Here is a 26,629-nt window from a genome sequence, read left to right on the forward strand (position 1 = left end):
CTAAAACACAAAAGGGAGAGGAAGCTACTTGACTGAATTACAGTCCCTTGTGGTCTCTGTCCTACTCTATGCTTAGTTAATGTGTTTAAGGAAAGAAAAAAATTACACACTACAGAATTGTGAGGATCTAAGATAGATTTTGACTATTTTCAGAGGAATCTTAATAAGAACAATAAAACCGACTAGACCTATAAAGCTTTGGAGAAAATAAGACCCCTAAGTATTTAAGATTAAATACTTAAAGTTTGCTTTAGTAATTCAGTTTAAATTCTGAACGTCAATAAATATTCATGGTAGGCAAATCTTTTGTCAATTTAAAGTACATTGGTCAATGACTCATAGGATTTACTGCCTAGATCAGTATTTTATGAAGTTTTCATGTTTAGAAATTTCAAGAACTTTTTTCTGCTCATTTTTTTTGAACAGGGCCTTGAAGTTATTGAATCTACAAATTTAAAATACTTCACAAAAGAGATGACAGCCGAATTTTATGCACTGAAGGGAATGTTCTTGGCTCAGATCAACAAGTATGTATGTTATATTGAAAGAGGATAATAGAAAAAATGCATCAGATTATTTAAAGTTATTTATAACCTGAAGCCAATGTGAAGCTCAAGCTAGAAATGGGTATGATTTGGTGACAGTCATTAGGATTTTTTAGGTATTGCACCTCTGCAAAAAGAGTAACTTGTGACAAATTGATAAGCCTATTTGATGTGTAGTATTTTAAAAGCTTTTCTCAAATGAGCTACTGGATCACAGAACTGCTGATAACATGGATTCATTTCCCCATTTCCTTAGTCCGCCATTTACAGAGCTGGTTCGTTTTGTGGAGATGATTCCTGCTTTAGACCAGGGGTCAGTAAAGAATGGCCTGGGGGCCACATCCAGCCACTGCCCTGTTTTTGTCAATGAAGTGGTATTGGAACACATCCTTCCCCACCGATGTTGCCTGTGACTGCTTTTGCCTTACTGCAGAGTTGAGGAGTTGTGATAGGAATTGTATGGTCTGCAGAGCCTAAACCATTCACTGTATAGCCCGTCACAGGAAAGGTTGCCAAACCCTGGTTTAGAGAAGTAAACGTCAGAGGAGATTTTGTAAACATCATGCAAATGAGGTAGACTCACAAGATGCTGCCTGTTGCCTTGTGTAGGCTCCAGTGCCTGATTTTCACATCTTCAGTCTACGGGGCTTGCATGTTTAGCTTATTTTTAAATTAGGAAGCAGTTTTGTCAACATAAAAAGGTTTTATCTTTTTGTGTAATGTTTTAAATTCATATGACAGACACAACCATTCCAAAGTGTACAATTTAGGGGGTTTTAGTATATTTACAGTATTACACAACCATTACCACTAGCTAATTCTAGAATATTTCCATCATCCCCAAAGTAAACCCTGTGTCTGTTAGTAGTCACTCTCCTTTCTCCCCTTCCCATTTCTCTTGACAACTACTAATCTACTTTCTGCCTCTATGGATTTGCTTATTCTGAACATTCATGCAAATAGAAGCATACACTATGTGGCCTTCTGTGACTGTCTTCTTTCTCTTAGCAAGATGTTTTCAAGCTTCATCCATGTGCTGTCATGTATCAGTAACCTGTTCTTTTTCATGGCTGAATAATATTCCATTGGATATCCATACATTTTGTTTATCCATTCAGCAGTTGGTGGACATGTGGGTTGTTTCTACTTTTTAGCTACATGAGTAATGCTGGTGTAAACACTGAATACATGTCTTTGTGTGAGCATGTTTGAATTCTCTTAGTTATATACCTGGGGACAGAATATCTGGTTCATGTTGTACTTCTCTGTTTATCTTCTTGAGACATTGTCAATCTTCCACAGTTGGCTGTACCATTTTTACATTCCCACCAGCAATGTTTAAGGTTTCTAATTTCTCCACATCCTCACCAGCACTTGTTATTTTCTTATTATTTATCTGATTATAGCCATCCTAATGAGTATAAAATACATTTCATTGTGGTTTTGAATTGCATTATCCTAATGTCTGATGATGCTGAACTGCTTTTCTTGGTTTTTATTGTTAGTTTGTAATTCTTTATATGTCTGGATAAAAGTCTCTTTCAGATATATGATTTCCAAGTATTTTGTCACATTCTCTGGCCTGTCTTTTCACTTTTTTGATAGTGTCCTTTAATGTACAAGTTTTTAATTTTGATGAAGTCCAATTCATGTATTTTTTTCTTTCATTGCTCATACTTTTCACATCTTCTAAGAAACCATACCCTAATAGAGGATCAGAAGCATTTATTTTTATGTTTTCTTCTAAGCGTTTTATAGATTTAGCTCTTACATTTGGGTCTCTGATCCATTTTGAATAATTTTTTTATGTGGTGTGAGGTAGGGGGTCTATATTTATTGTGCTGCATGTGGATATACGGTTGTCCCAGCACCATTTGCTGAAAAGTCTAGTCTTTCTCCATTGAATGGTCTTGACACCCTCATCAAAAATCAGTTGAGGCCAGGCCCAGTGGCTCACAACTGTAATCCTAGCACTTTGGGAGGCTGAGGTGGGAGGATCACTTGAGCCCAGGAGTTTGAGACCAACCTGGACAATATAGTGGAGACGCCCATTTCCAAAACCCAAAAAACAAAAATCAGTTGACCATTTTTTGTGGGCTTATTTCTGGACTCTCACTTCTATTCCATTGATCTGCTATGTAAAGTCTCTTATATTTCCATATGAATTTTAGGTTATTTTCATGTATTTCTGCCAAAACACTTGAAATTACCATAGAGATTGCATTGAATCTGTAGATCAGTTTGTGAGCATTTTGCCATCTTAAGCAGGTTTTCCAGTTTGTGAACATGAGATGTCTTTCCACTAGTTTAGGTCTTCTTTAGTTTAATTCAACAATGTTTTATAGTTTTTAGTGTACAAGTCTTGCACTTATGTTAAATTTATTCCTCAATATTGTCACATGAATGGAGCTGTTTTCTTCATTTTCACATTGCTCATTGCTAACATTTGGAAATACCAGGGTTTTGTATAACAATCTTAGATTTCTCAACCTTGCTGAGTGTATTTGCTCTAATAGCTTTTTGGGGATTCTTCTTTTCCATGTATAAGATCGTGTCAACTGCAGGTAGAGATGGACTTACATCTTCTCTTCCAATAAGGATGCCTTTTATTTCTTTTTCTTCCCAATTGCCCTGACTAGAACCTCAACTACAGTGCTGAATTAAAGAGACGAGATCCTTGTCTTTTTCTTGGTCTTGGGGAAAGCCATTCAGTCTTTCAGCCTTGCGTATGATGTTAGCTGTGGGTGTTCTGTAGATGTCTTTTATAAGCTTGAGGAACTTCCCTTCTGTTCTAAGTTTGCTGGGTATTTTTATCATGAGAGGTTGTTGGATTTTTTTCAAATGGCTTTTTCTGTGTCCTCTGAGATGATTGTGGTTTTTTTCCTTCATTCTTTTAATGTGGTATATCACATTGATTGGTTTTATTTATATTGACTTTTTTGTTTTCTATGGTGAACCACCCCTATTGCTGGGATAAATCCCACGTGGTCATGATGGATAATCTTTTTAATCCGCTGCCGGAGTTGGGTTGCTCATTTTTGTTGAGGATGTTTGCATCTATATCATAAAGCACATGGGTCTGAAGTTCCCTTGCTGTGTCTGGTACATTGCTGGTGTAATAGTGAAATGGTGTAACTGCCATGGAAACAGTTTGACGGTTCCACAAAAAGTAAGCATAGAGTTCCCACATGACCAGCATTTCCACTCCCTAGTGTACACCCAGAAGTGTTGAAACAAACAGATACCTGTTCGGGAATGTTTGTAGCAGAACTATCTGCAATAACCAAGATGTAGAAACAATACAAATGAACAGATAAACAAAATGTTTATGTTCTATATGTGCAATGGAATGTTATTCACTTGTTAAAGAGAATGAAGTACCGACACAGGCTTCAACATGGATAAACCTCGAAAATGTGCTAGGTGAAAGAAGCCAGATTCAAAAGATCACATGATGTATGATTCAATTTATATGAAATGTACAGAACCGGTCAATCCACAGAAACAGAAGGCAGACTGCAGGTTCCCAGGGGCTGGAGGTGGGAGGGGTTCAGAGCGACTGCTTATGGGGCGGTTGCACAACATTGTGAATGAACCAAATGCCCTGCAGTGTTCATTTTATAATGGTTAATTTCAGGTTACATGAAGCTCGCTTCAATTGAAAACCATACACGTTTTCGTTTTCTGTCTCCTCACAGGTCCGAGGAGGCAAACAAAGCCTTCTCTGCAGCTGTGCAGATGCACGATGTGCTGGTGAAAGCCTGGGCCATGTGGGGTGACTACCTGGAGAACATCTTTGTGAAGGAGCGGCAGCTGCACCTGGGCGTGTCTGCCATCACCTGCTACCTGCACGCCTGCCGGCATCAGAACGAAAGCAAATCGAGGAAATACTTAGCCAAGGTGAGACCGAGAAAAACGAGCTTTGACCAGAGGCCATCAGTCGCCTTCAGATTTGGACAGAAATTTAGCTACAGTTTACTCATCCATGCTGGGTGTGAGGCATGATTTCATGCCTTAACTCTTAATCCTCATCACTCTTCAAAGCATCTTTCACAGTTCCATTTTAAAGCTGAGAAAACTGAGGCCTGGACACTCTTAGGGCCCCAGAACTTCCAAGTGGCAAAGCCTCGCCTAGAGCCCAAGTCTAGCACTGCCTGTGGGAGCTAACACCGAACAGAGGGCTGAGGAGGGGATGTGGAGCTAGAACTTCCCTCCTGGATGCCCGTTAGGTTGTCATCCCTCCCCTGCAGGGATGCTGTCAGCACAGCCACAGAGCCGGCGTGCTGGGGTGGTTGTGGGTTTCTCTCTGCACAGTGCCCCCCGGCAGCCCTGAGCTCAGGGTGGGTGTCACCCACGTGCTCACTGAAGGACGTGCACTTGACATTCGGGTTCCTCCTTTGTGTGACTTCCTGTCTTCCCCCAAGAAGCAGACAAATAAAACCCAGAATTAATTCCAGCAGGAAACCCAAGAATAAATTGTTCCCTTTCCTATTTTGTCCATTAAAGGTTTGGATTTTTTAGAATTCCTTGATTTAACGTAAAAATTTGGAATGTACACCAGCACATGGCAGCTAAAGCCGACTACAGAGACAGCTACATGCACTGCCTCAGTGCCTGGCTCCAGGTTGCTTACACCCAGATGTAATTGTTTCAGTCATCATGGACAGCTGGCTGCCAGCCTGTGGCCTACCTGATGCCAGGGTGACGAGCATCTGAGAGTTTAAGCAAAAGTTCATTTTGTTTGGATGAGATCATGAGTGTAAGTTAACGGGTGGGCAGGCCCCAAGCATCTTCTTGTTGCTGTCTTGCGGTCAGTCACTGGTCACTGCTAGCCAGTGGATTAGATCAGCGAGTAATTGTCATTAAAACTAAATCAAAAGGCCGGGCACGGTGGCTCACGCTTGTAATCCCAGCGCTTTGGGACACCGAGGTGGGTGGATCACTTGTTGTCAGGAGTTCAAGACCAGCCTGGCCAACATGGTGAAACCCCATCTCTACTGACAATACAAAAATTAGCCAGGCGTGGTGGCGTGTGCCTCTAGTCCCAGCTACTGGGGAGGCTGAGGCAGGAGAATTGCTTGAACCCGGGAGGTGGAGGTTGCAGTGAGCCAAAATCGCACCACGGCACTCCAGTCCTGGGTGACAAAGCAAGACTGTCTCAAAAACAAAACACAAAAAGACTAAAGAGAAAATCTATATTTAAATTTTAGGTTATATATACTGTAAGATTTACATTAAGTTTAGCAATAATGTTGGCCTCCTTTTAGATATTTTTTTACATGGCCAGTAAAGCCACTCTATACAGTGTTGTAATGTTGGGGAAAAAGTCTCTTGCTTGAGGGCTTCAGAATTGTCATTCAGCTCTAGAATTTCTCCTTCTGTCTCAGGTGCTGTGGCTTTTGAGTTTTGATGATGACAAAAACACTTTGGCAGATGCCGTCGACAAGTACTGCATTGGTGTGCCACCCATCCAGTGGCTGGCCTGGATCCCACAGCTGCTCACCTGCCTGGTTGGCTCGGAGGGAAAGCTGCTCTTGAACCTCATTAGCCAGGTGGGAAGAGCAGGGTGGCCTTGTTCACGTGCACAAAACATTGTGTCTTCATTTTGCGTTCTTTTTTTTCCCCAGAAAGTAAATTTGAGTGCTCAAAGTATTAAAAATAAGTTAAAGAGATGGGAAGATATAATCATCTAGATATTACTTAATATAAAGCATAATTAAAAGTTATTAAAGAATATATCAGAGTTGAAATGAAATAGCTAATGAAGCAGTTCAGTGTTAAAATTCTAATTTCTTAAACATTTTCTCATATATAAGGCAAGTAAAATAAACTTGTAGTAAAATGTACAATTGCCAGTCGGTACCCTGAGAATGACAGTGAGCCCTGAATCTGATTGGTAGTTTTCCTCTGATTTTTTGTCATATGCTGGGAGCTCTTCGGAGCTACCCTTAAACTAAAACTTGCCCGATTGTGGCTGTCGCCCTTTTGACAGTTGAGCTGCATCATAAGGAACTCGAGGGCAGTGGGGCAGGGCCGGGGAAGCGGACAGCTCAGGGCCCTATGGAAAGGCTCTCGTAACCATCTCTTGAGAATGATTCCAGGATGTCCCTCTCCCGTGAAAAGACCCAGGCATAGAGGAAGGACCAGAAACGGCAAAGCATGGCTACAGTGAGGTTTGGGACACAGCGCCTTCGTGGTTGCTTTTGTAAAATCATGAAGTGCTGCAGGAGTCCGTGAAAGTCTTCAGGAAGTTGCTGGGCCCGCGCGCTCCGCCCACCCATTCCTCTGGCTCCTTCCTGCGCGCAGCACCTGTGCTACGTGGGCCCTGAGCAATGCCCTGGTTTTCCTTGAGGAGGCAGCTGTGATTTTAAGTCCCGGCATTCTGTGTAGCGCTAATCCTCAGGATGCAGATCCGACCTACTTGGTCTCATCACTTCTGGAACATCTCAGGTTCAAGAGCAGCTGCCTCTTCCTGTGACGGCTTAGATGTTATTCCTTTCTTCCTTTTCATGGGCACATTCTGAAAGATTCAAGTGACGTGGTACTATCCTGTCAGCCACAGAACTCCAGTTCAATAAAATGGGAGTTTCTTAACTGAAACGGACATCCCTCCGTCTCCTCCCAGCTGCAGTTAGGCAGAATAAAGTTATTTGATAATGGAATTAGTTCACAATCCACAGTGAATTGTGCCCGACAGATTAGCTGGTATTTGTATTTTTTTTTATTTGCTTCAGTGAGATCTGGGGACACGTGTGTTTTGCCTTCCTCAGATTTACTGCCTGGAAGGAAAGCGTGGTTTCCCTGTCACTCACAGTTCCTGGGTGGAGTTGATGAAATGCATGTGTTGATGTGTCTTGGCTCTTTTAAAGTGAATTAAATATTTTGCCTGCTGTTGAACCTGGCCTTGTGCATCAGGTCAGTGCTGCAGTATTTGCTTCCTTGGTCCAAAGGCAGATCAGACACCTGTTTCTGACTTGACATTGGTTATTTTCAGTACAAATTATCTTTATCCAGAGCTCAGAGAGCAGCGCTGTTTATAACGTCTTGTCTCTGAGCAGGTTGGACGCGTATATCCCCAAGCAGTCTACTTTCCCATCCGGACCCTGTACCTGACCCTGAAAATAGAACAGCGGGAACGCTACAAGAGCGGTACGTCTCGGATGGGGCCGGCAGGCCAGGCCGGGAAGGGCTCGTTCCAGGGGGTGCCCCACATCCAGACAGACCACTGCAGCCACCCCCTGCCCTGCAGCTCACTCCTAGCCATGGCCAATCTCTCCTCAGTGGGCAGCACCATAGGGCAGGAAGCAAAGCCTGATCTGAGTATAGTCTCTCTTTTGCCAGGATGTAATAGGCGTTCATTTATCCGAGTGATTTGATCTGTAGGTAGAGAAAATATGTGAAATTTTCAGCTTCAGAAAATTGTGAAGTTTACCTTCCTCCTTAGTAGTAAGTGCATCCCAATACACAGCACAGATGCCAGGTGCCATGTGTGTGTGTGTGCGTGTGTGTGTGTGTGTGTGTGTGTGTGTGTAAGTTATGAGGAGTATCTTCAGCTGTGAGAAGAATCAGCATTGAAGTCAGCCTTACCAGATGTTGGTGAAATTTCACTCACAGTGAAGACTTTTAATCTATATTGAATAGCCCTTGTATGCAAAGCAACAACTGATTTGATGGCTTCAGTTACCCACTAGGCACGGTGCTTTAAATAATGAGAGGACTGTTTACTGCCCCTTGTTTTCAATGCTGAGTCTCCTAAGGGCCGGGGACCGTGCGTGGTTGGTGAGAGGCGGTGGATGAGGGCTGCATGGCACATTTCAGCTCTGACCTCTGGGGAGTCGGTCTCCCTAGGTGGCTTCATGTCTTGGTCATTTGAAAATTAAGGTTTTTTAGTTTTAAGACTAAGTGTAGAGAGGTAAATTCAGAAAAATATGGTCATTAAGGGCTCTGCAGTGTATCTCACAGGGAAAAATGACCGTATTTTTCAAAAGCAGTATTTTGCAATTGGCTTGGCTTTCCAAACCAGTTTCCTATTAACTGCTTTTAGATTCTCTGAGTTTATAGTAGCAAGGAACGTGTAACATATTGTGAGATGTTTTTCCAAACTTTTATGTTTAGGATGATCAGACATAACAGAAACGTTAAAAGGAGTGCTCAGGGAACCCTTGTGCGCCCTCACCTGGACTCACCAGGCGGCGTGTTGTCACATCTGCATCCTCCTAAAACACATACACGGGTTTATTTAATGGAGTGGATTGAAGCCGCATTGTAGACAACTGCGCTGTCCCTCCCCGCGTCCCTCAGCGCACCTGCGCCTAGAACCAGGGCCTTCTCCCATGCGGTCCCTGGGGAAGCGGTCTTGTGAGGATTCACACGCCGGCAGGAACCAGCGCTCCTTTGGCCCATGGGTCCTGCAGCGCTCCGAGCCCTGGCGTCTGTCGGTTTTGCGCTGACACTGGCGTTGTGTGTGTTGCTCTCAGATTCTGGACAGCAGCAGCCAAGTTCAGTGGGTAACCAGTCCCATTCTGCATCAGATCCAGGGCCCATAAGAGCAACAGCACCCATGTGGCGCTGCAGCCGAATCATGCACATGCAGCGAGAGCTCCACCCCACCCTTCTGTCTTCCCTGGAAGGCATCGTCGATCAGATGGTCTGGTTCAGAGAAAATTGGCATGAAGAGGTATTTGGCTCTGATCTTGCACATGGTGACTCCTTGTAGAGGGGACGTGGCGTTCTGTATGCTTCTGTGGCTCTCTTCCCTTGTGCTTTAGTTGCTGGTCCTTTTATATATTTGTTGTTGAACTTAACCATGGACCAGGCAAATAGCTATCTCTGCACACTAGTACAGCCTTAAAGATTCGCAGCAGAAGACATAAAAGAGGGTGGAATTGAGGAAGCTGCTTCTTGCTGTTAAAATGCTGGCCGTGCTCACGTCCCTGAGCTCAGTGACCTGAGTGCCACTGTTAACCAGGTGTGAGCAGGAGCAGTGGCGTGAGTAACAGGGTTATAATTTCCATAGATGGGAAATTGTAGGGATGTGGGGTCTTTTCAGCAGTCAGACCACTTCCTTAATAACGTTGGCTTAAGCTGATGACAAAATAGTCCACGCCTCACTGCCCAGATGCTTACCTGGTTGAGCCCCAGGGCCAGCTCCTTACTGCTGTGAAGTCTCGTGTGTGCACGGTGCACGCAGACACGCAGTGGGAATAGTACCGCTGCCTGAAAATGCAGGGGTTTTGTGGCTAATCGCAGACGGGTGTATGAATCCAAAAAAGTAGGGCTTTTCTGTTTTTGCTTTTTGAATGTTCAGGGCCCTTACTCCCCAGGGTCAAAAGTGCCTGCTCCCATGTGGCATGCACAGGCGTCCTGTTTCTTGCACACGCTGATTTCATGCCTGCTGTGTGTGGGTCCTGTCGGGGGGTGCAGAGATGACCCTGGGCTGGGAGAGCCACACTCAACAGGCGCTTTTGGCTGCTGGTTCTGGAGTGGAGGGCTGTGTTTGTCAGTTGTCTCTGGCTCTTTTCTACCAGGTTCTCAGGCAGCTCCAACAGGGCCTGGCGAAATGTTACTCCGTGGCGTTTGAGAAAAGTGGAGCGGTGTCCGATGCTAAAATCACCCCCCACACTCTCAATTTTGTGAAGAAGTTGGTGAGCACGTTTGGGGTGGGCCTGGAGAATGTGTCCAACGTCTCGACCATGTTCTCCAGCGCAGCCTCTGAGTCTCTGGCCCGGCGGGCTCAGGCCACTGCACAAGACCCTGTCTTTCAGAAGCTGAAAGGCCAGTTCACGACGGGTGAGTCCCCATTTTCCTTCCCTTCTGTAGGGAGAATTGGGCACGCTGATTTCCTCCGGCTTTAGTGTCGAAGCTGATTGGATCGTTGGTTTTCTGATCACTGCACGGGGCACACTGGTTACACTCTGTTTACAGTGCAGACTTCAGAGTGCATAGCTGAGACCACATGTTTCTCTTCCAGCGAGAGGTCAAGGTTTGGAGCAGGAGCTGCCAGGATCCAAGATGGGGTAGAAAATGCATGGTTTCAGGCCACACTGCCCTCCTGCCCTCCTGCCTTCCTGAGACCCTTCCTTCACTTGGTTTTGGTGGGAAACAGTGTAGGGTGGGGTGGTGGGAGACAGTGTTAGTGTGAGCCAGTAAGAGACAGAGTCCTGGTGAGCCTGTGGGAAATGGGGTCGGGTGAGCCAGTGGGAGACGGTGCTGGGTGAGCCGGTGGGAGACAGGCCAGGTGAGCCAGTGGGAGGTGGGGTCGGGTGAGCTGGTGGGAGACGGGGTCGGGTGAGCTGGTGGGAGGTGGGGTCGGGTGAGCTGGTGGGAGATGGGGTCGGGTGAGCTGGTGGGAGGTGGGGTCGGGTGAGCTGGTGGGAGACGGGGTCGGGTGAGCTGGTGGGAGATGGGGTCGGGTGAGCCGGTAGGAGACGGCACCAGGTGGGATGGTGGGAGACGGTGTTAGTGAGCCAGTAGGAGACAGCGTCTGGTGGGCCGGTGAGAGACAGGATCCGGTGGGCCCATGGAAGACTGGGTCTGGGTGAGCCAGTGGGAGATGGCGCCGGGTGAGCCAGTAGGATTTATAGGGGCAGGGCCTGCAGTGACGAGCTAAGTGAAAGCTCACTGTGGATTCTGGGCATCGTGTAGGGAGATGTATTTTCAATGCTTGTTTGTAGTTCAGGTTAATGCGTTTTCCTAGACTCACAGCTTAACTCCTGGCTCTGCCTCTTATGTTGTGATGTGAGGCAAAGGAGTCCAATTTCCTTCAGCCCAGGTTTCTTCCTCTGTCAAATGGGGATCCTCCCCCTACAGTATCCCCCCCCAACCATCTACACACCCCTGTTCCATCCTTGCACCTTGTCCCATCCATGTACCCCCGTTCCATCATACACACACGTCCCATCTACGCACCCACGTCCCGTCCATGCATCCCATCCACTCACCTGTATCCTATCACCTGCATCCCATCACCCCCATGTCCCATCTACACACCCGTGTCCCATCTGCTTACCCTTGTCCCATCTGCTTACCCTTGTCCCATCGTACACACCCACATCCCATTTACACACGCATGTCCCTGCGTACTCACTGTGTCCCATCTACACACCCACATCACATCTGCGCACCCGCATCCCATTGTACACACTCACGTCCACCGCTGTGCGCACAGGCATAGCTGCTTCTCGTGCTGTCTGGAACACGTTGCTTTCTTACTCCTCATTCAGCCTCCATCCCACTGACCTGCGGGCGCTCCAGCAGAGAAGCGCGTGGTGGGCTCTCTTGCCAGGCTGTCACTGAGAGCTCCTGGTCCCAGGATGTGGCTTCAGCTGCCTGAATAACTTCCCCAAGCCTTCATCTCTCGAGTGTCAGCACATGAGTGATTGTTGTGTGAAAACAAGATTTGTCTGGTACAGTTTTCCCAGAGATGAAAGAAACATTGAATCATTCACATTTAAAAGCTTAATTACTGCATTTTTAAAATTGTAGAACAAATCATTTTAATTTTCATTTCTTCAGCTTATTCTTTAAATTAACTTCAATTTTTATACAAAATGTCCTGAATGGAAGTGCATGAAACTATCTGGTTAAAACAAAATATGGGCCTTCAAACCTAAGCTCAGTCACTAGCCCAGGTAAAAAGAAGAGATGCTATTCTGTGACCTTTTTCCTCTTAATAATATGTTATATGCCAAACAGTTTAAAAATGTGAATAGTTGCCTTGGTGACAGAATAAATAGCAGCAACTCTGTTCTAATTATAAGATGATTTTAAATTTTATTTTTAAGATTAAGCATCCTCTTTGACAATCCAGAAACAATAGTCTTTGCTGACTCTTTGGACAGACACCTAAAACAGTTAAAAAATGATTCCTCAATTTTCAATGACAAAGTACAAAAAAAGAGCAAGTTCTTGGTGGGCACGGTGGCTCATGTCTATAATCCCAGCACTTTCAGAGGCTGAGGTGGGTGGGTCACTTGAGGTCAGGAGTTCGAGACCAGCCTGAGCAACATGGCGAAACCCCATCTCTACTAAAAATACAAAAATTAGCCTGTCATGGTGGCACACGCCTGGAATCCCAGCTACTCAGGAGGCTTAGGTGGGAGGAGCGCTTCAACCTGGGAGACGGAGGTTGCAGTGAGCCAAAATCGCGCCACTGCACTCCAGCCTGGGCAACAGAGTGAGACTCTGTCTCAAAAAAGAATATGTTCTCAATCTGCAGTTCAGTTTTTCTGTCCCATTTTCCAAAAAATCTAACTTTACTACCAAGCCACTCACCTAACTATAAGGAAAGACAGTTTTTCAAAAAGGCAACAAAATCCAGAAAAAGGAGTAAGTATCAGTACAAAATTATCACCCAAAACACTGCTGTTGCAAAAAAAACAAAAAAAAAAAAGAAAAAGAAAAAAAAAATAGGAAGCCAAATTCCCATAGCTTGTTAGAGAAGATCTTTAAAAAGAATTCAGAAAGTTAAGAGTGGAACTACAGTGGTATAGACAGGCTCAAAATGCAGATAATTCAGGAACATTCAGCTTGGAAATATATTAGGCTTTCTCCTAGTCCAGCAGAGGAAATAAAATCATGTGTTGCTGGAATTAATATTAAAATTGTCCCCACACGCAGAAGGTAAAGAAAGAGAATGTGGAACAAACGTAGCAAAGACAAGTCACCTTAAGTCTAGGCTCTACTGCCCAGGAAAATTGAATCGAACTTAAATTCTTCCTGAGTCGGTATCACTAAATTCTAGATTTGGCCTGAAACCAGTGGACCACATACACCACTAATAAGTGTCAAGTGACCCACAGAGTTTATGGTATTAAATTTTTTTTTAATTATTATAAGTTTCTATTCTGAAAAGCAGTAGATCGAAATGACACTGGACCATCCAGTCGGTTACAGAGTAAACAGCTCCCTCCAAAGAGGACTGACTTGGCAGAAACCTAGGCTGGAAGGAATGTGAAGTAACATGAAGTACATCAGGATCTCAGTATAATTTCCATAAAGCTTTTCTAACCACCCCAGTTGTAGGGAGAAGTACTGAGGGAGCTCCAACACAGTGTCTTTACAGGGGTGCTTCCGGGAGACAAAAGGGCTCTAAGTTTAACTCTTGACCCCTCTTCTCCTTACCTAAAGCTTGGGGAAGAAAATAAATATTTAATTTTTAACTTTTCAGACCTTTGGGCACATTATAATATTTAATATTCTGTAGTTTCATTTTCTGAACCTTTGGCTTAGAATTTTTTTCTCAACTTACATTTAAAAAAAATGTATGAATGCACCTTCACCAGATGAAAATATAAGCCATGTTCTTCCATCTCTTCTACACAGGAAGAGTGAATGAATAGTACCGTAAGTATCCTGCAAGGTTACTTTGTGTACTTGACAAAAGATTAGGGAAAACCAATCCACTTCCATAGCTCAAACAGTAGTTAACTAGTCTTCAATCTCATCTTCCCAGATGTCTACATTCACATCCAAGCATGAAACAGCCGGTTACAACACAGTGAAGTAGGGTTGGCGAAATGTTTGTAAGGGGTTGCTAGAGAGAGAACCCATGCCAACCCAGTAGAAATAGTGCCTGCAGCCAGTACATGGCATCCACCTCACTTCTCTATGTGAATTCCACAGCATGGGCATCTCTTCGAGTTCTCTTCTAGCTACTCCTTACTTTCCATCTCTTCCAGTGCCTTCTGAATCACCCTCTTACCTTACCTCTGTTCCAGAAATCTTGTCTTGGCCTCATCTGCTTGCAGGTATTCGTTTTGTAAGTCTGTTAATTTCTCTGCGATCACCTTACATGGAGAGGCCTCATGGTAGGTCAGTCTGCACAAGGTACAGAAGGCAAAGTTGCAGCTGGAGCAGATGCCCGTGATACAGCCAGGCCCTACAGGCCCCCACAGGTGAGGGCAGCACACCACATCTGCCACCAGCTCCAAGGTGGATGGGAGGAGAAGGCAGCCATGACGGGCAGATAACTCTGCTTCCACTGGCTCTTTGACCTGGCCAGGAGTGGCCACCGTAGGGCACTTTGGTTCTGAGCAGTTGAGGCATTGAACCTGGCCATCTCTGATCTGGATTTCAAAGCAGTGCTTCAGACAGGCTTTGCAGTACACAGGCCTCACTCCAAGAAGTACATGCATTCACTGCCCAGCTTCTCACAGAAACAGATGTCATACAGGAACAATCTACTATTAAAGCATTTTATCTGCTGAGCTTGATCAAAGTCCAAGATTTCCTGGATCAGACTTGACAGTGATTCCACATCCTGCACAGCTCTCTCATCCACAGTTTCCTCTTGGTCTACACGAGATCCAGCAGCTCCTCCGAAATCTAGCTCTGTGATGGGAGAGGCTTGAGCTGTCCTTCTCGGCACTTCTTCCTGAAAACCCATCTTGAGCTCAGAGGGAGAGACAATATTCGGGTGCACCAGGGGCTCTTAAGAAGCTGCATCCAGGCAGACAGGATCCCGCTGCCACTGTGTGCTTCCCATAGGTTGTCTAAGTGCTTGCATAGAGCAGAGAGCTGAGTTGGTGACAGCAATTTGCCACTAAGTGTGAATGAAGGAGGATGGATAATCTGGTGGCAGTTCAGAGTTGAGCACAAGTGGAGGGAGAAAGCAAATGGTATATTCAAAGCCACTATTCTGGGGGCAGTCATCTGAATTGCCACTCACAAATATCTTGAAGTTCTGTGGCAAATCCCAATAGATCCTGATTTCTCTCTGCTTTTCCGAATTTATCTCCATCATAAATACTTGCCAGGGCCAGCAGTTCACCTCCTGAGCTTCTCAGTCTTCTGACAACATTTAATTTTATGAGGAATTGTTAATAACAATCAGAAAAAAGGATATCAGCACCGCAGTCTGTATTTCAGTTTATTTATTTATTTATTTTAAGGTGGAGTTTTGCTCTGTCTCCCAGGCTGGAGTGCAGTGGCGTGATCTCGGCTCACCGCCACCTCTGCCTCCCAGGTTCAAGCGATTCTCCTGCCTCAGCCTCCCGAGTAGCTGGGACTACAGGTGCACATGCCACCACACCTGGCTAATTTTTGATTTTTAATAGAGGTGGGGTTTCACTATGTGTCCAGGCTGGTTTTGAACTCTTGACCTCAAATGATCCACCCACTTCAACCTCCCAAAGTGCTGGGATTACAGGTGTGAGCCACTGCCCGGCCATTTCAATATTTCAGTTTAGAGTGGAGTTCAGGTAGATCTCATTTATTCTCCAGGTGGTGGAGATGAGACTGCCAAAGCCAGATAACAGGCCAGAATTTGGAACTCGTCCTACATATACTGTGGAAATTCTGCCACGTGGGGCAAACCGGAAACCGCTACCCCAGTGAGGGAAGTCCCTCCTCCACAGTGTTTCCCTCCAGCCTGGGAAACTCCTTTTCATTCGTCCAGGCCACGCTGTGCGCACTCCAGCCTTGGGGCCATCCCTGGTCTGGGTTCAGCATGCCACTGCTGCTGTCTCCGGCACTCGCCACCCGGCGTCACTTGGGCAACTGACCAACAAGTGGGGCAGGCCCCAGCCTAGCTCTGTGCCCCAGCGCTGGGATCAGAGGGTGCTGTGTGGGCCTGTGAGCCATGGGCCAGCCTGGGGTGTCCTGAAGGGCAGGGCCCACACATTTTCCTTCCTCATCAGCCCCCTGAAGGGTCCTGGCCAGGCGGGGCTGGGAGCACCCTGTCTCGAGTTTAGGGGACCGAATCCCACTGGGCAGTCCTGGCCCGGCCCCCTTCTCTGCCTTCCGTGCCCAGAGTGTGGTCCCTACCATACCTTCCAGCCGCCCTGCAGTGCCCAACTTAGCACTTTTGTAATGGTCTTTACCACGTTCTTTCTTCAATGATGGGTTAAATCATAGAATAAGTGGTTCACGTTTGTGATATTTAAAGAATCTTCTAAAGACTCGTTGTGTCTTAGATGACACAGTTAATATTAAGTCACATAAAAGAAAATCTTTATCTCCTTAATCGGAAAGGACACTCGACAGCCATAGCCGTGACCAGGGTTGCATCGAGGTTGCATCCAGCTGAAGTGTGGCTGTGCCCTGCAGTTGCTCCAGGCAGTCTGGGGGCGCGGCTCCCCGTTCGTGATGTGTGGGTTGGGCTTGCCTTAGGTGAACCCACAGCTGAGGGAGGTGCTCTTTGAAAAGTAAAGGGCGAGCCCGGTCCTCCCCGTCTTTCACATGAAGCGCTTTCATCTCAGGCTTATCGCGAAGTGTGTGTGATGTGTGGTCTTTCACCCTTCTCTGAGAACGGAAGAGTCTGGGATGAAAGTTTTATGGAAATCATATTTTACTTAAAAGAAATGGTGGTATTCAGCATGCTTTTATCTTAAAATGTCCGCATTATTAAATCAAAAAAGTAGAGAATCAGAAATGGGATAGATCTTCTGGCTTTCGATGTTAAAAAAAAAATAAAAATAAAAAATCACAAAACCAAAACTGGAAAAAGTCAGCATGAGGCTCCTGACGCATCTCAAAGTGCAGCGAGTCTCAGACACGCACAGCCAGAGCTCATCCACCTTCCACTCTCCTGTACACAGGGAATGCTGTTTCTGTCTCTTTCTTTGTCCGTGTTCCGTTCATGGAATGCAGTCCGATTCTCTAGCAGAGCTGCGTGTGTGGGCTACCAACGACATGTCTGTAAAGAGGTGGAAGGAAGCTCAGAAATGGCGCACTCCAATTTATCCTACAGAAATGAAGACTTCCATTCATGTGGGAACTGGTACACAAATATTCAGAGCCTTTGTTACTTTATTTGTAATAGCTCAAAACTGGAAACCATGCAGATGCCCTTTCAGAAGGTATTGAATACATTAGAAACACCTCAGCAATGAGGAGTTAATTATTGATACACAGTAACGTGGGTGAACCTGCAGGAAATCATGCTGAGTGCAAAAAGCCAACTTGGATGTGTACTGCGGGAATCTTATTTGTGAAATACCACAGTGGAGATGGAGAAGGGATTCGTGCTGGCCAGGTGTTCAGGATGCAGGGGAGAGGGGGGGGTGGCTGTGAAGGGCAGCCAAGGGCATCCCGTGCTGATGGTGCAGCTCAGCAACTGATTGTGCTGGTGGCTCTGCGAGGCCACACAGGGACATGACCAGAGGTGTGCGCATGCATACACACACGTGCACACGTAACTGGTGAAGTCTGAATCAGCTCTTCAGCCCTTTGGACTGTGCCAATGTCACTTTTTGGTGTTGGCATCGCACTGGGTTGCACAGGACACTGGTGTGGGAGGAAGAGGGTTAGGAGTACATGGGACTTCCTGTATATTTTGTTTGCATCCTGTTGTGAATCTCTAGGAATTTCAGAATAAAAGTTAAAAAGAGGTCAGGCATGAGCTTGGTGGCACCTTCTTGGTCCAGCGTGGAGAGGGAACAGTGAGATGGCCTGCGTCCTTGCGGTGGCCTCTGTCTCTTGCAGCTCTGCTGGGGGATCTCACCTTGGTGCAGAGCGGCCTCTCCAGCCACCTGCCTGTGTGGAGTCCTGGCACTGTGAGGAATGCAGAGGAGGGAGGTGCCACAGAGCTTAAAATAAAAGGGAAACCAGACAAGTGCTATGAAAACACACACACACACACAAAATACATTGGCTTTCATGAAACTGATGACATTTGTGGACAGCCAAGTTCAGACGTGGGCAGGAATAGGCCACTCGTATAGCTGGGTGTTATCACGCGTGGGCAGGGATGGTTGGGCCACTCGAATAGCTGGGTGTTATGCCAGGTGCCTCATGTGCACTGCCTCGTTTAATTTTGTCCTTACGGGGCAGGTGTTAAGTTATTCCCGTTCCTGTATGACGGGTTAGAAAAGTGAGGCCCTGAGAGGTTCAGCAGCGTGCTCCAAGCTCTAAGCTGGCATGTCTCCCGCCACGACTCAGCCAGCGTTCCATTTGGGCTCAGGACGCCGGCCCTGGGGACGGTGCCTCCTCATGGCTCCCCCAGGGCCCCCACTTTGCTGCAGAAGCGGTTGGGTTCATCCTGACCTCCAGTCGCCCTGGTGAGTTAGGGTGACGAGGCTCCCTCCAGCACTGGCGCTCGTCTGGGAGGAAGTCGAGGCGTTTTACAGAAAGACATTTTAATATGAGTGACCTGAGAAATATATTAACCAGGGATTTTTGAATTGCTTCAGTGAAAAATGTTTTTGGCTTTTGCCATTTTGGTATCCTGCATTAGTTCCTTCTCATGGCTCATTTAGAATCTATCTCCTGGGTGGTCACTTCTGTTGCCTTAGGCTCATTTTGATTACAATATCAGCTTTGACACGAGACCTTAGGGCTCCGTGTGACACTTGTGCTCAGAGGCGGGGTTGCCGTTGGATGCTGGTCTTCAGGCCCTGGTGACACGGGCTCCTGGTTATTGGGATTCACAGGCCGCCCTCAGGCTCCTGTGTCTCCCAGGGCCCCAGCCACACACACTGAGGTAGACATTGCCTCAACGGCATTGTTCCCGGAAGGGCCTGTGGGGTTGGGGATGGGGTTTCAGGCTGATGGTTCCTGTCTTCCTCTTCCTCTCCACGCGGTGGGAGGTCCCTGACGGGGCTTCTCTTGTTCTGTCATCCTCTTGGGGAGCAAGGGACATAAAATGTTTTGCTCCACACCATGTATAAAACATGTAATTCGGCCGGGTGTAGTGGTTCGTGCTTGTAATCCCAGCACTTTGGGAGGCTGAGGTGGGCGGATCATCTGAGGTCGGGAGTTCAAGACCAGCCTGGCCAACATGGTGAAACCCTGTCTCTACTAAAAATACAAAAAAAAAAAAAAAAAAATTGGCCAAGCCTGGTGGCGGGTGCCTGTAATCCCAGCTACTTGGGAGGCTGAGGCAGGAGACTCACTGAAACCCAGGAGGCGGAGTTTACAGTGAGCCGAGATCGCACCACTGCACTCCAGCCAGGGCGACAAGAGTGAAACTTCATCTCAAAACAAAACGTGTAATTCGTAACTGGTTGGGGCTTGAGCATTTTTTTTTGCAGTGAATTAGAACTGGCTCAGATGACTAAAAACGTTTTAAATCATGTTTTATTTTTAAGATTTTGATTTCAGCGTTCCAGGATCCATGAAGCTTCATAATCTTATTTCTAAGTTGAAAAAGTGGATCAAAATCTTGGAGGCCAAGACCAAGCAACTCCCCAAATTCTTCCTCATAGAGGAAAAGTGCCGGTTCTTGAGCAATTTCTCGGCACAGACAGCTGAAGTGGAGATTCCCGGGGAGTTTCTGATGCCAAAGCCGACGCATTATTACATCAAGATTGCGCGGTGAGTGGGCCAGCCTGGGGGTGGAACTAACCCACGGCGTCCATGGACATGGAGTCCCATGGGAGCTCCAGGGTGGACCCTGCGGGAATTTCGGACACAGATTCCCTGACATGGGAGAACGTAAGATGATTCTGGAATTTAAGTGGTCAGGCACTTTACAAGTTCTGCCCGCACTGGCCGGTTAGCTGTCCTGAGTGCAGTCTGGTTTTGCATTCAGCAGACCTTCTTCTGAGTCACCATAGAACTTGACAAAACAGTGTGTGTCCCCCTCTTTTGTAAATCCTCGAAGCACAGTATTCGGGCAGAATCAGACAGTTGTAGCATTTCCTAGAGCATGCTGCATCTCATTTGAAATGCAGAAAGGGCTTTGAAGAGGTTTCTCTTAACAAAAAGTTTGTTTCGCCTTTATTTCTGAACCAGACACAGCTCTGCTTTTCCATACGTCCAGAGTTTAGCTGCCCTTTCCTCCAAATCTGGCTCCTGTCCTGGCCAGCTGTCCCTCCTCCTTCACTTCTGTCCAGGGCTGCTGAATTGAAAATATTGTGACTCATTTCCACCGCATCAGGGTGAGGCAGGGTACAAATAAATTGATAAACGACCACTGGCCTACACAGTCTGTTTTCCCATGACAGTTCGGACATTCCTAGCTTCTCAAGACAAGGACTGGTAGCAGAGGTGCAGGGCATGTCCTCATGGCTTCTCGCTCTGGCAGGTTCATGCCCCGGGTAGAGATTGTGCAGAAGCACAACACCGCAGCCCGGCGGCTGTACATCCGGGGACACAACGGCAAGATCTACCCCTACCTCGTCATGAACGACGCCTGCCTCACGGAGTCACGGCGAGAGGAGCGTGTGTTGCAGCTGCTGCGTCTGCTGAACCCCTGTTTGGAGAAGAGAAAGGAGACCACCAAGAGGCACTTGTTTTTCACAGGTAGGGATGAGAGCCACACCTCGCGGGGTGCACAGGCAGCTTCACAGGTAGGGATGAGAGCCACACCTCGTGGGGTGCACAGGCAGCTCACGTTAGCCTTTGAGGGTCCAGCTGCGTTAGCAGTGAATGTTCTAGTCTGTGCTGACCAGGGAAGGCCTCAAGAAGAGGAACAGTTCCGGGCCTTCAGGCTTCTCACTGAGAGATGAGAGCTGTGTCCACCTTTCCTCTAAGGCGAGCTTGTCCAACCTGCGGGCTCCATGCGGCCCAGCATGCCTTTGAATGTGGTTCGACACAAATTCGTCAGCTTTCTTAGAACATTATGAGATTTCTTTTGCTTTTTTTGGTCTTTTTTAGCTCATCATCTGTCGCTAGTGTCAGTGTATTTTACGTGTGGCCCAAGACAATTCTTCCGATGTGGCCCAGGGAAGCCAAAAGATTGGACACCCCTGTTCTAAGGCCTTTTGCGCTCTATGGAGTGGGCCCTTGGGAAAGCCGGTGCCTGCCAGTGCGTGCTGCCGGTTTTGCTTCTCCTCCCGGGAACCCAGGCTCCCGGGAGGAGAAGCGAAACTGGCCCAGCCGAGCCTGGGTGCCAGCGGGGCAGCAGCATGCATCAGGTTTCCAGTGCGCCTCGAGCTGCTTCACACGCTGCACTCTGGGCCCTCCCTGAGTTTCCTTCCTGGGTGAAACGCAGGACTCGGGAAAGTCTAGCTGCCCTGTTAAGGCCACAGAAATTGCCAGGGGGACACAAATAGCTGATAAGAAGCAACCTCTGAGTGAAATCTTCGTCACTGAGTTATCGTGAGTGGCCCGATTGTACGGGCACGTAGATGAGATGCTTATAATATCCAGAGAAGAGTGCCACTTTGATGACTTTTTAGCATGTAATCCCTGAAGTCGGGAGCCCGCTGCAATGTATGTTATCTAGTCCTTTATGGAACTTTCTTTTGCCACCTAAGCTGTGACCAGCCCCTTTTGACCTGAAATCTCTGACCCTTAAGTTTTTTATATCTCAAAATAAGATTTTTTAAAAAGCCTAAAGAAAGCTCAAAATGCATCACAGAAAGCTGTGTGTGTTTTAACACGTATATAACATGACCTGTAGTGTTGATTCCAGCTGTGGGTTATTGATTTCTCTACTTCCAAACGCTTGGTCAGCATGGAATGGCGGTCCTGATGTGTGTCCTGGAGTCATTTGGGGATTTCTTTATGGGTAGACGCCAGGACAGCAAGCCATCAGCTGTGGCTTAACTGACGTTAGACAGAATCAGCCACTTGGTTCACAGAAGTCAGAATCATCTGTGTGCACTTCACGTGCCCCTGACTCCACGTCAGGGGTTACAGTGGCTGGGACACAGCTGCCACTGGGACCCTCATCAGGCAGGCTTAATCTGCCATCTTCTGGAAGTCTTTCAGCTCCCTCCAACTTTATTGCAACAAGATATCTGAATATTCCCTGAACCTAGTATCTTCATAAAGTATTATCCATTTAATCCACAAACAACCCTGTAGTACCCGGTAGGTACTATTATCCCACTTTTGGAACAGAAACTGCACACAAGTCCGGTGCTGCTCCCCAAGGTGACGTCACTGGGGAGGCAGGCTCTGGAGTGGTCGCCCAGCGCTCCTGCCGCCTCTAGCTGACTCAGACCACAGTGGTTTCGGTGCAGGTTAGCATCCTGTCGGGCAGGTCGTAGATTAACTGCATCTCCAATACCGAATGGTGATGGGGAGCAGAGTGCTGGTCACCATGTGTGGACAGGGATTTACACATTAATGGGGCTGGACGATCAGGTTGCTGGTTGCTTTCCTTATGTGGACAGAACACAGAAGATGACCTGAGGGATGATTTTCCTCCTTCTCCAAAGAAGGGACACAGCCGTCCTAGGTACTGAAAGACAAGTTTGCATCATTAGACAGCAGCTCTCTCAGAGCAGGAAGGCCGGACTCTTCCCATAGACTCTGATTAAGGAAAGCCTTTAAGAGCGAACATTTGGCAGAGTCTGTTTATTCTTTTTTTTTTTTTTTTTTTTTTTTTTTGAGACGGAGTCTCACTCTGTCACTCAGGCTGGAGTGCAGTGGCGCAATCTCAGTTCACTACCACCTCCACCTCCTTGGTTCAAGCAATTCTCCTGCCTCAGACTCCCGAGTAGCTGGGACTACAGGTGCGCACCACCACGCCCGGCTAATTTTTGTATTTTTAGTAGAGATGGGGTTTTGCCATGTTGGCCAGGCCAGTCTCAAACTCTTGACCTCATGTGATCCACTCACCTTGGCCTCCCTAAGTGCTGGGATTACAGGTGTGAGCCACCATGGCCAGCCATGTTTATTCTTATTTTTTAGACAGGGTCCTGCTCTGTCACCCAGGCTGGAGTGCAGTGGCGCAGTCACAGCTCACTGCAGCCTCCAACTGCTGGGCTCAAGCAATTCTCCCACCTCAGCCTCCCGAGTAGCTGGGACTATAGGCTATCCTTTATTTTTTGTTTTTTTAAGATGTCTTTTTTTTTTTTTTTCTTTGAGATGGAGTCTCTCTCTGTCGCCAGGCTGGAGTGCTGTGGCATGATCTCGGCTCACTGCAACCTCTGACTCCCTGGTTCAGGCAGTTCTCCTGCCTCAGCCTCCTGAGTAGCTGGGATTATAGGCACCTGCCACCACGCCCAGCTAATTTTTGTATTTTTAGTAGAGACGAGGTTTCACCATGTTGGCCAAGATGGTCTCGATCTCCTGACCCGTGATCCGCCCACCCTGGCCTCCCAAAGTGCTGGGATTACAGATGTAAGCCAGTGTGTCCGGCCAAGATGTCTTTTTAAGATTGCCTTCTAAAGCATTTCTGTTTGTGGATACGGGGTGACGATCAGCTCGTGCCGTCAGAACCTCGTGCCATCTGTTGAGTAAATGGATGGCGCATGACCACCGGGTTCTTCCAGCCAACCCCCCAAGGCACACAGAACCGGGTCAGCTCTGCCCCCAGTGGCACTCTGACAGTGGAGCTGAGCACTGGCCCGCGGTCACCCTCAGCCTGCCCCGTTTCTCTTCCCTTCTCCCCAGTGCCCCGGGTTGTGGCCGTTTCCCCGCAGATGCGCCTCGTGGAGGACAACCCCTCTTCACTTTCCCTTGTGGAGATCTACAAGCAGCGCTGCGCCAAGAAGGGCATCGAGCACGACAACCCCATCTCCCGTTACTACGACCGGCTGGCTACGGTGCAGGCGCGGGGAACCCAAGCCAGCCACCAGGTAGCAGGGGGGCCGAGCTGCCGCCTGCAGCCCTCCTGTGTGGGGTGGTGCCTGGAGACAGGGGTGCTTAGGAGACGAGCAGGCATTTGTTGGGGGCCACCTCTGTCATTTAAAGTAACTTTATTAGACTCATGAGATGGTGGAAATGAGACAGCTATTGACCTTGGTGAGAGGACAGTTGTAGTGGACAGTTTGTTATGACCAGACAGGGTCAGTCCTCGACCTTGGAGAGGCCCCTTGTCCTCTACCTGTACTTTCAAAGAAGCTCCGAAATTAGAATTTTAAAGTAAGTTTCTGGCAGTCTCACTTGGCAGCCACACCTGATCTGAGGTGATGGGAGGCTGTTTACAGTCTCATTCATCCACTTCATGTTCCCATTCACCTGGTCTGCTGCTGGGGGTGTTAGGTGATGTGCAGCATATGTGCTGTTTTCTAAAATACAAAAAGCAACAGACTCTGGAGTGCGTGGGGCCCAGCTGTTTCGGTTGCCTGAGCCCAGAGCATGGTGCCCACAGGAGTCTTGGGTGGCCCTGGCCTGCAGCCCCTTGGAGATGCAGAGGCCCCTCATTCACCTGCACGTTTTTACCCTTGGTAGGAGGCAGCGCAGGTATGGGCTTTGGGTGAGGAGATTTTTGGGGGATTGTGTGGAGCACCCAGGGGCAGCTGTTTTGGCCTCTCCCTTGGTGCCCCGTGGTCCTTTCTTGGGTGCCAAGAAGGAGAGACCACAGAGGTGGATGCTGGGACCTTGCCCCAAGTCACCCAGGGACTCGTTCCAGTTCTCCTGGCTCCTGGAGGACTTAGTTTGGTTGAGGAAGGTTGAGCCCATGGCGTACTCTGTGGCCCAGGGTACGGCAGGGCCCGAGGTGTTCCAGGCTGCAGGATCAGGTGCAGCCTCCAGCTCTGTGCAGGCAGAGGCATGGATCCCTGTTTCTGATCAGCCTCTGTTGACAGAGTTCATGGCCTATCTTGGGAATTGACGCCAGGGCTTTTTTGTGGCATGGGCCATGGCCTGGTCATTCTGTGGACGATGGGCAGTTCTGAGGTATTTGCAGGAGAGGAATGGATTATATTCTTAAGGCGACATTAACTTTCGACAGTGTGGAAGCCAGTGACAAATACGTGCTGACCTCAGAGTCATCCTGTTTCTATACAGCGTGAGTGACTGACTAGGCAGTTTGTTCCAGCTTAGCAGCTGCCAGGGCCTGTAGGCAGAGGGAGATGCCCACAGCACAGAGGAATCCAGCTTCAGAGCCGCTTCCTCCTCTTGTTTATTTTGTTATTTATTCTACTCCTTCGTTCTTCCTTTTTTTTTTTTTTTTGTGGAGTTTCGCTCTTGTTGCCCAGGCTGGAGTGCAATGGTGCGATCTCGGCTCACCGCAACCTCCGCCTCCTGGGTTCAAGTGATTCTTCTGCCTCAGCCTCCTGAGTAGCTGGGATTATAGGTGCCTGCCACCATGCCTGGCTAATTTTTGTATTTTTAGGAGAGACGGAGTTTCACCATGTTGATCTCGAACTCCTGACTTCGTGATCCACCCACCTTGGCCTCCCAAAGTGCTGGGATTACAGGTGTGAGCCATTGCTCCCAGCCCAGCCTTTTTTTTTTTTTTTTTAATAAATAAAAAAGCTCCTCAAGACTGTTGCAAACCTTTAATTTCTAGAGTTCTGACAAGGTTGATTTTGATGGTTTTGCCGGCATTCTCACTGCTTAAGGAGCAGATTTTGGAAATCCTTTGCAGTCTCAGAAGTGCTTCTTCCCATTGGACGGTTGAGGAAACAAACAAACTATGTGGGTCCCCGGTGGCCTGCCTTGTTCTTGCCGGCAGAAGGGCCTGCTTTCTCACAGCCATTCTCACGGAGCACGTGGGTAGGACTTAGCCGGGAAAAGACCCCATAGATGGCCTGTACCAGATGGTCGAACAGGAATAACTCAGTAAACTCTTACTGAGTTGGTGATGTCTGCAATAGTCTATGAGTCTCTAGTACAGAGTTCAGTCTCACGTGTGGTGTGTGTGATTAGACCAGCTCCTTCAGTTTGTGAAACATTTGTCATTAGTATAAAGTCTTGGTTGGAAGTGTTGCTGCTGGTGTCCGGCTGTTGTGTTCTGTTAATTGGCCTGATATATTCTGTAGTCAGCAAGGGTGGAAGTGTTCAGATATTTACCTGCATTCTTTTCAGGTATCGTATATCAGGTAACTGCAGTTTTGACGCAGACCAGCCGCATTGGTGCTTTAGAGCAGACGGCAGCGAACCCTGAAGGGGAAACAGCCATCTTGTGCCTCCTCGCATTCAGTCTCCTAACAATGTGTGTGTTAAATCTGTCACCAGAATTTACTCTTGGTGCTAAGTTAAAGAGGAATTGCAATTTGAGAGTTTTTCTTTTGCAAAAAAAATCAGTGAATGAGATGGGAGTGTCACGGAGCGCTGTGTTTCAGGTCCTCCGCGACATCCTCAAAGAGGTTCAGAGTAACATGGTGCCGCGCAGCATGCTCAAGGAGTGGGCGCTGCACACCTTCCCCAATGCCACGGACTACTGGACATTCCGGAAGATGTTCACCATCCAGCTGGCTCTGATAGGCTTTGCGGAATTCGTCCTGCATTTAAATAGACTGAATCCCGAGATGTTACAGATCGCTCAGGTAACCTGGTTTGAACAGCCAGATCCTCTCCTC

The 26,629-nt window shown here is 47.4% G+C and overlaps 1 protein-coding gene and 1 pseudogene across 11 annotated transcripts in view; one reads left to right on the forward strand and one right to left on the reverse strand.

Moving 5' to 3' along the window:
* The window catches only part of TRRAP (transformation/transcription domain associated protein), a 143,094-nt gene that overhangs the window by 114,520 nt on the left and 1,945 nt on the right, over positions 1–26,629 (forward strand). For 8 of the 11 annotated variants that reach the window (XM_032755915.2, XM_032755921.2, XM_032755914.2 and 5 more), the window contains 10 exons: positions 427–527; positions 4,244–4,445; positions 5,933–6,097; positions 7,604–7,694; positions 9,023–9,222; positions 10,073–10,334; positions 19,574–19,799; positions 20,512–20,729; positions 23,775–23,959; positions 26,393–26,596. In XM_032755915.2, the coding sequence (XP_032611806.1) occupies positions 427–527; positions 4,244–4,445; positions 5,933–6,097; positions 7,604–7,694; positions 9,023–9,222; positions 10,073–10,334; positions 19,574–19,799; positions 20,512–20,729; positions 23,775–23,959; positions 26,393–26,596 (1,854 nt within the window). The remainder of the gene's footprint in view (positions 1–426; positions 528–4,243; positions 4,446–5,932; positions 6,098–7,603; positions 7,695–9,022; positions 9,223–10,072; positions 10,335–19,573; positions 19,800–20,511; positions 20,730–23,774; positions 23,960–26,392; positions 26,597–26,629) is intronic. The other 3 variants (XM_032755924.2, XM_032755928.2, XM_032755923.2) reach the window with 1 other exon arrangement.
* LOC116810889 (E3 ubiquitin-protein ligase RNF14-like) lies at positions 13,974–15,573 on the reverse strand (annotated as a pseudogene).

Source organism: Hylobates moloch, unplaced genomic scaffold (assembly GCF_009828535.3).
Source record: "Hylobates moloch isolate HMO894 unplaced genomic scaffold, HMol_V3 SCAFFOLD_1, whole genome shotgun sequence".
Lineage (NCBI taxonomy): Eukaryota > Metazoa > Chordata > Mammalia > Primates > Hylobatidae > Hylobates > Hylobates moloch.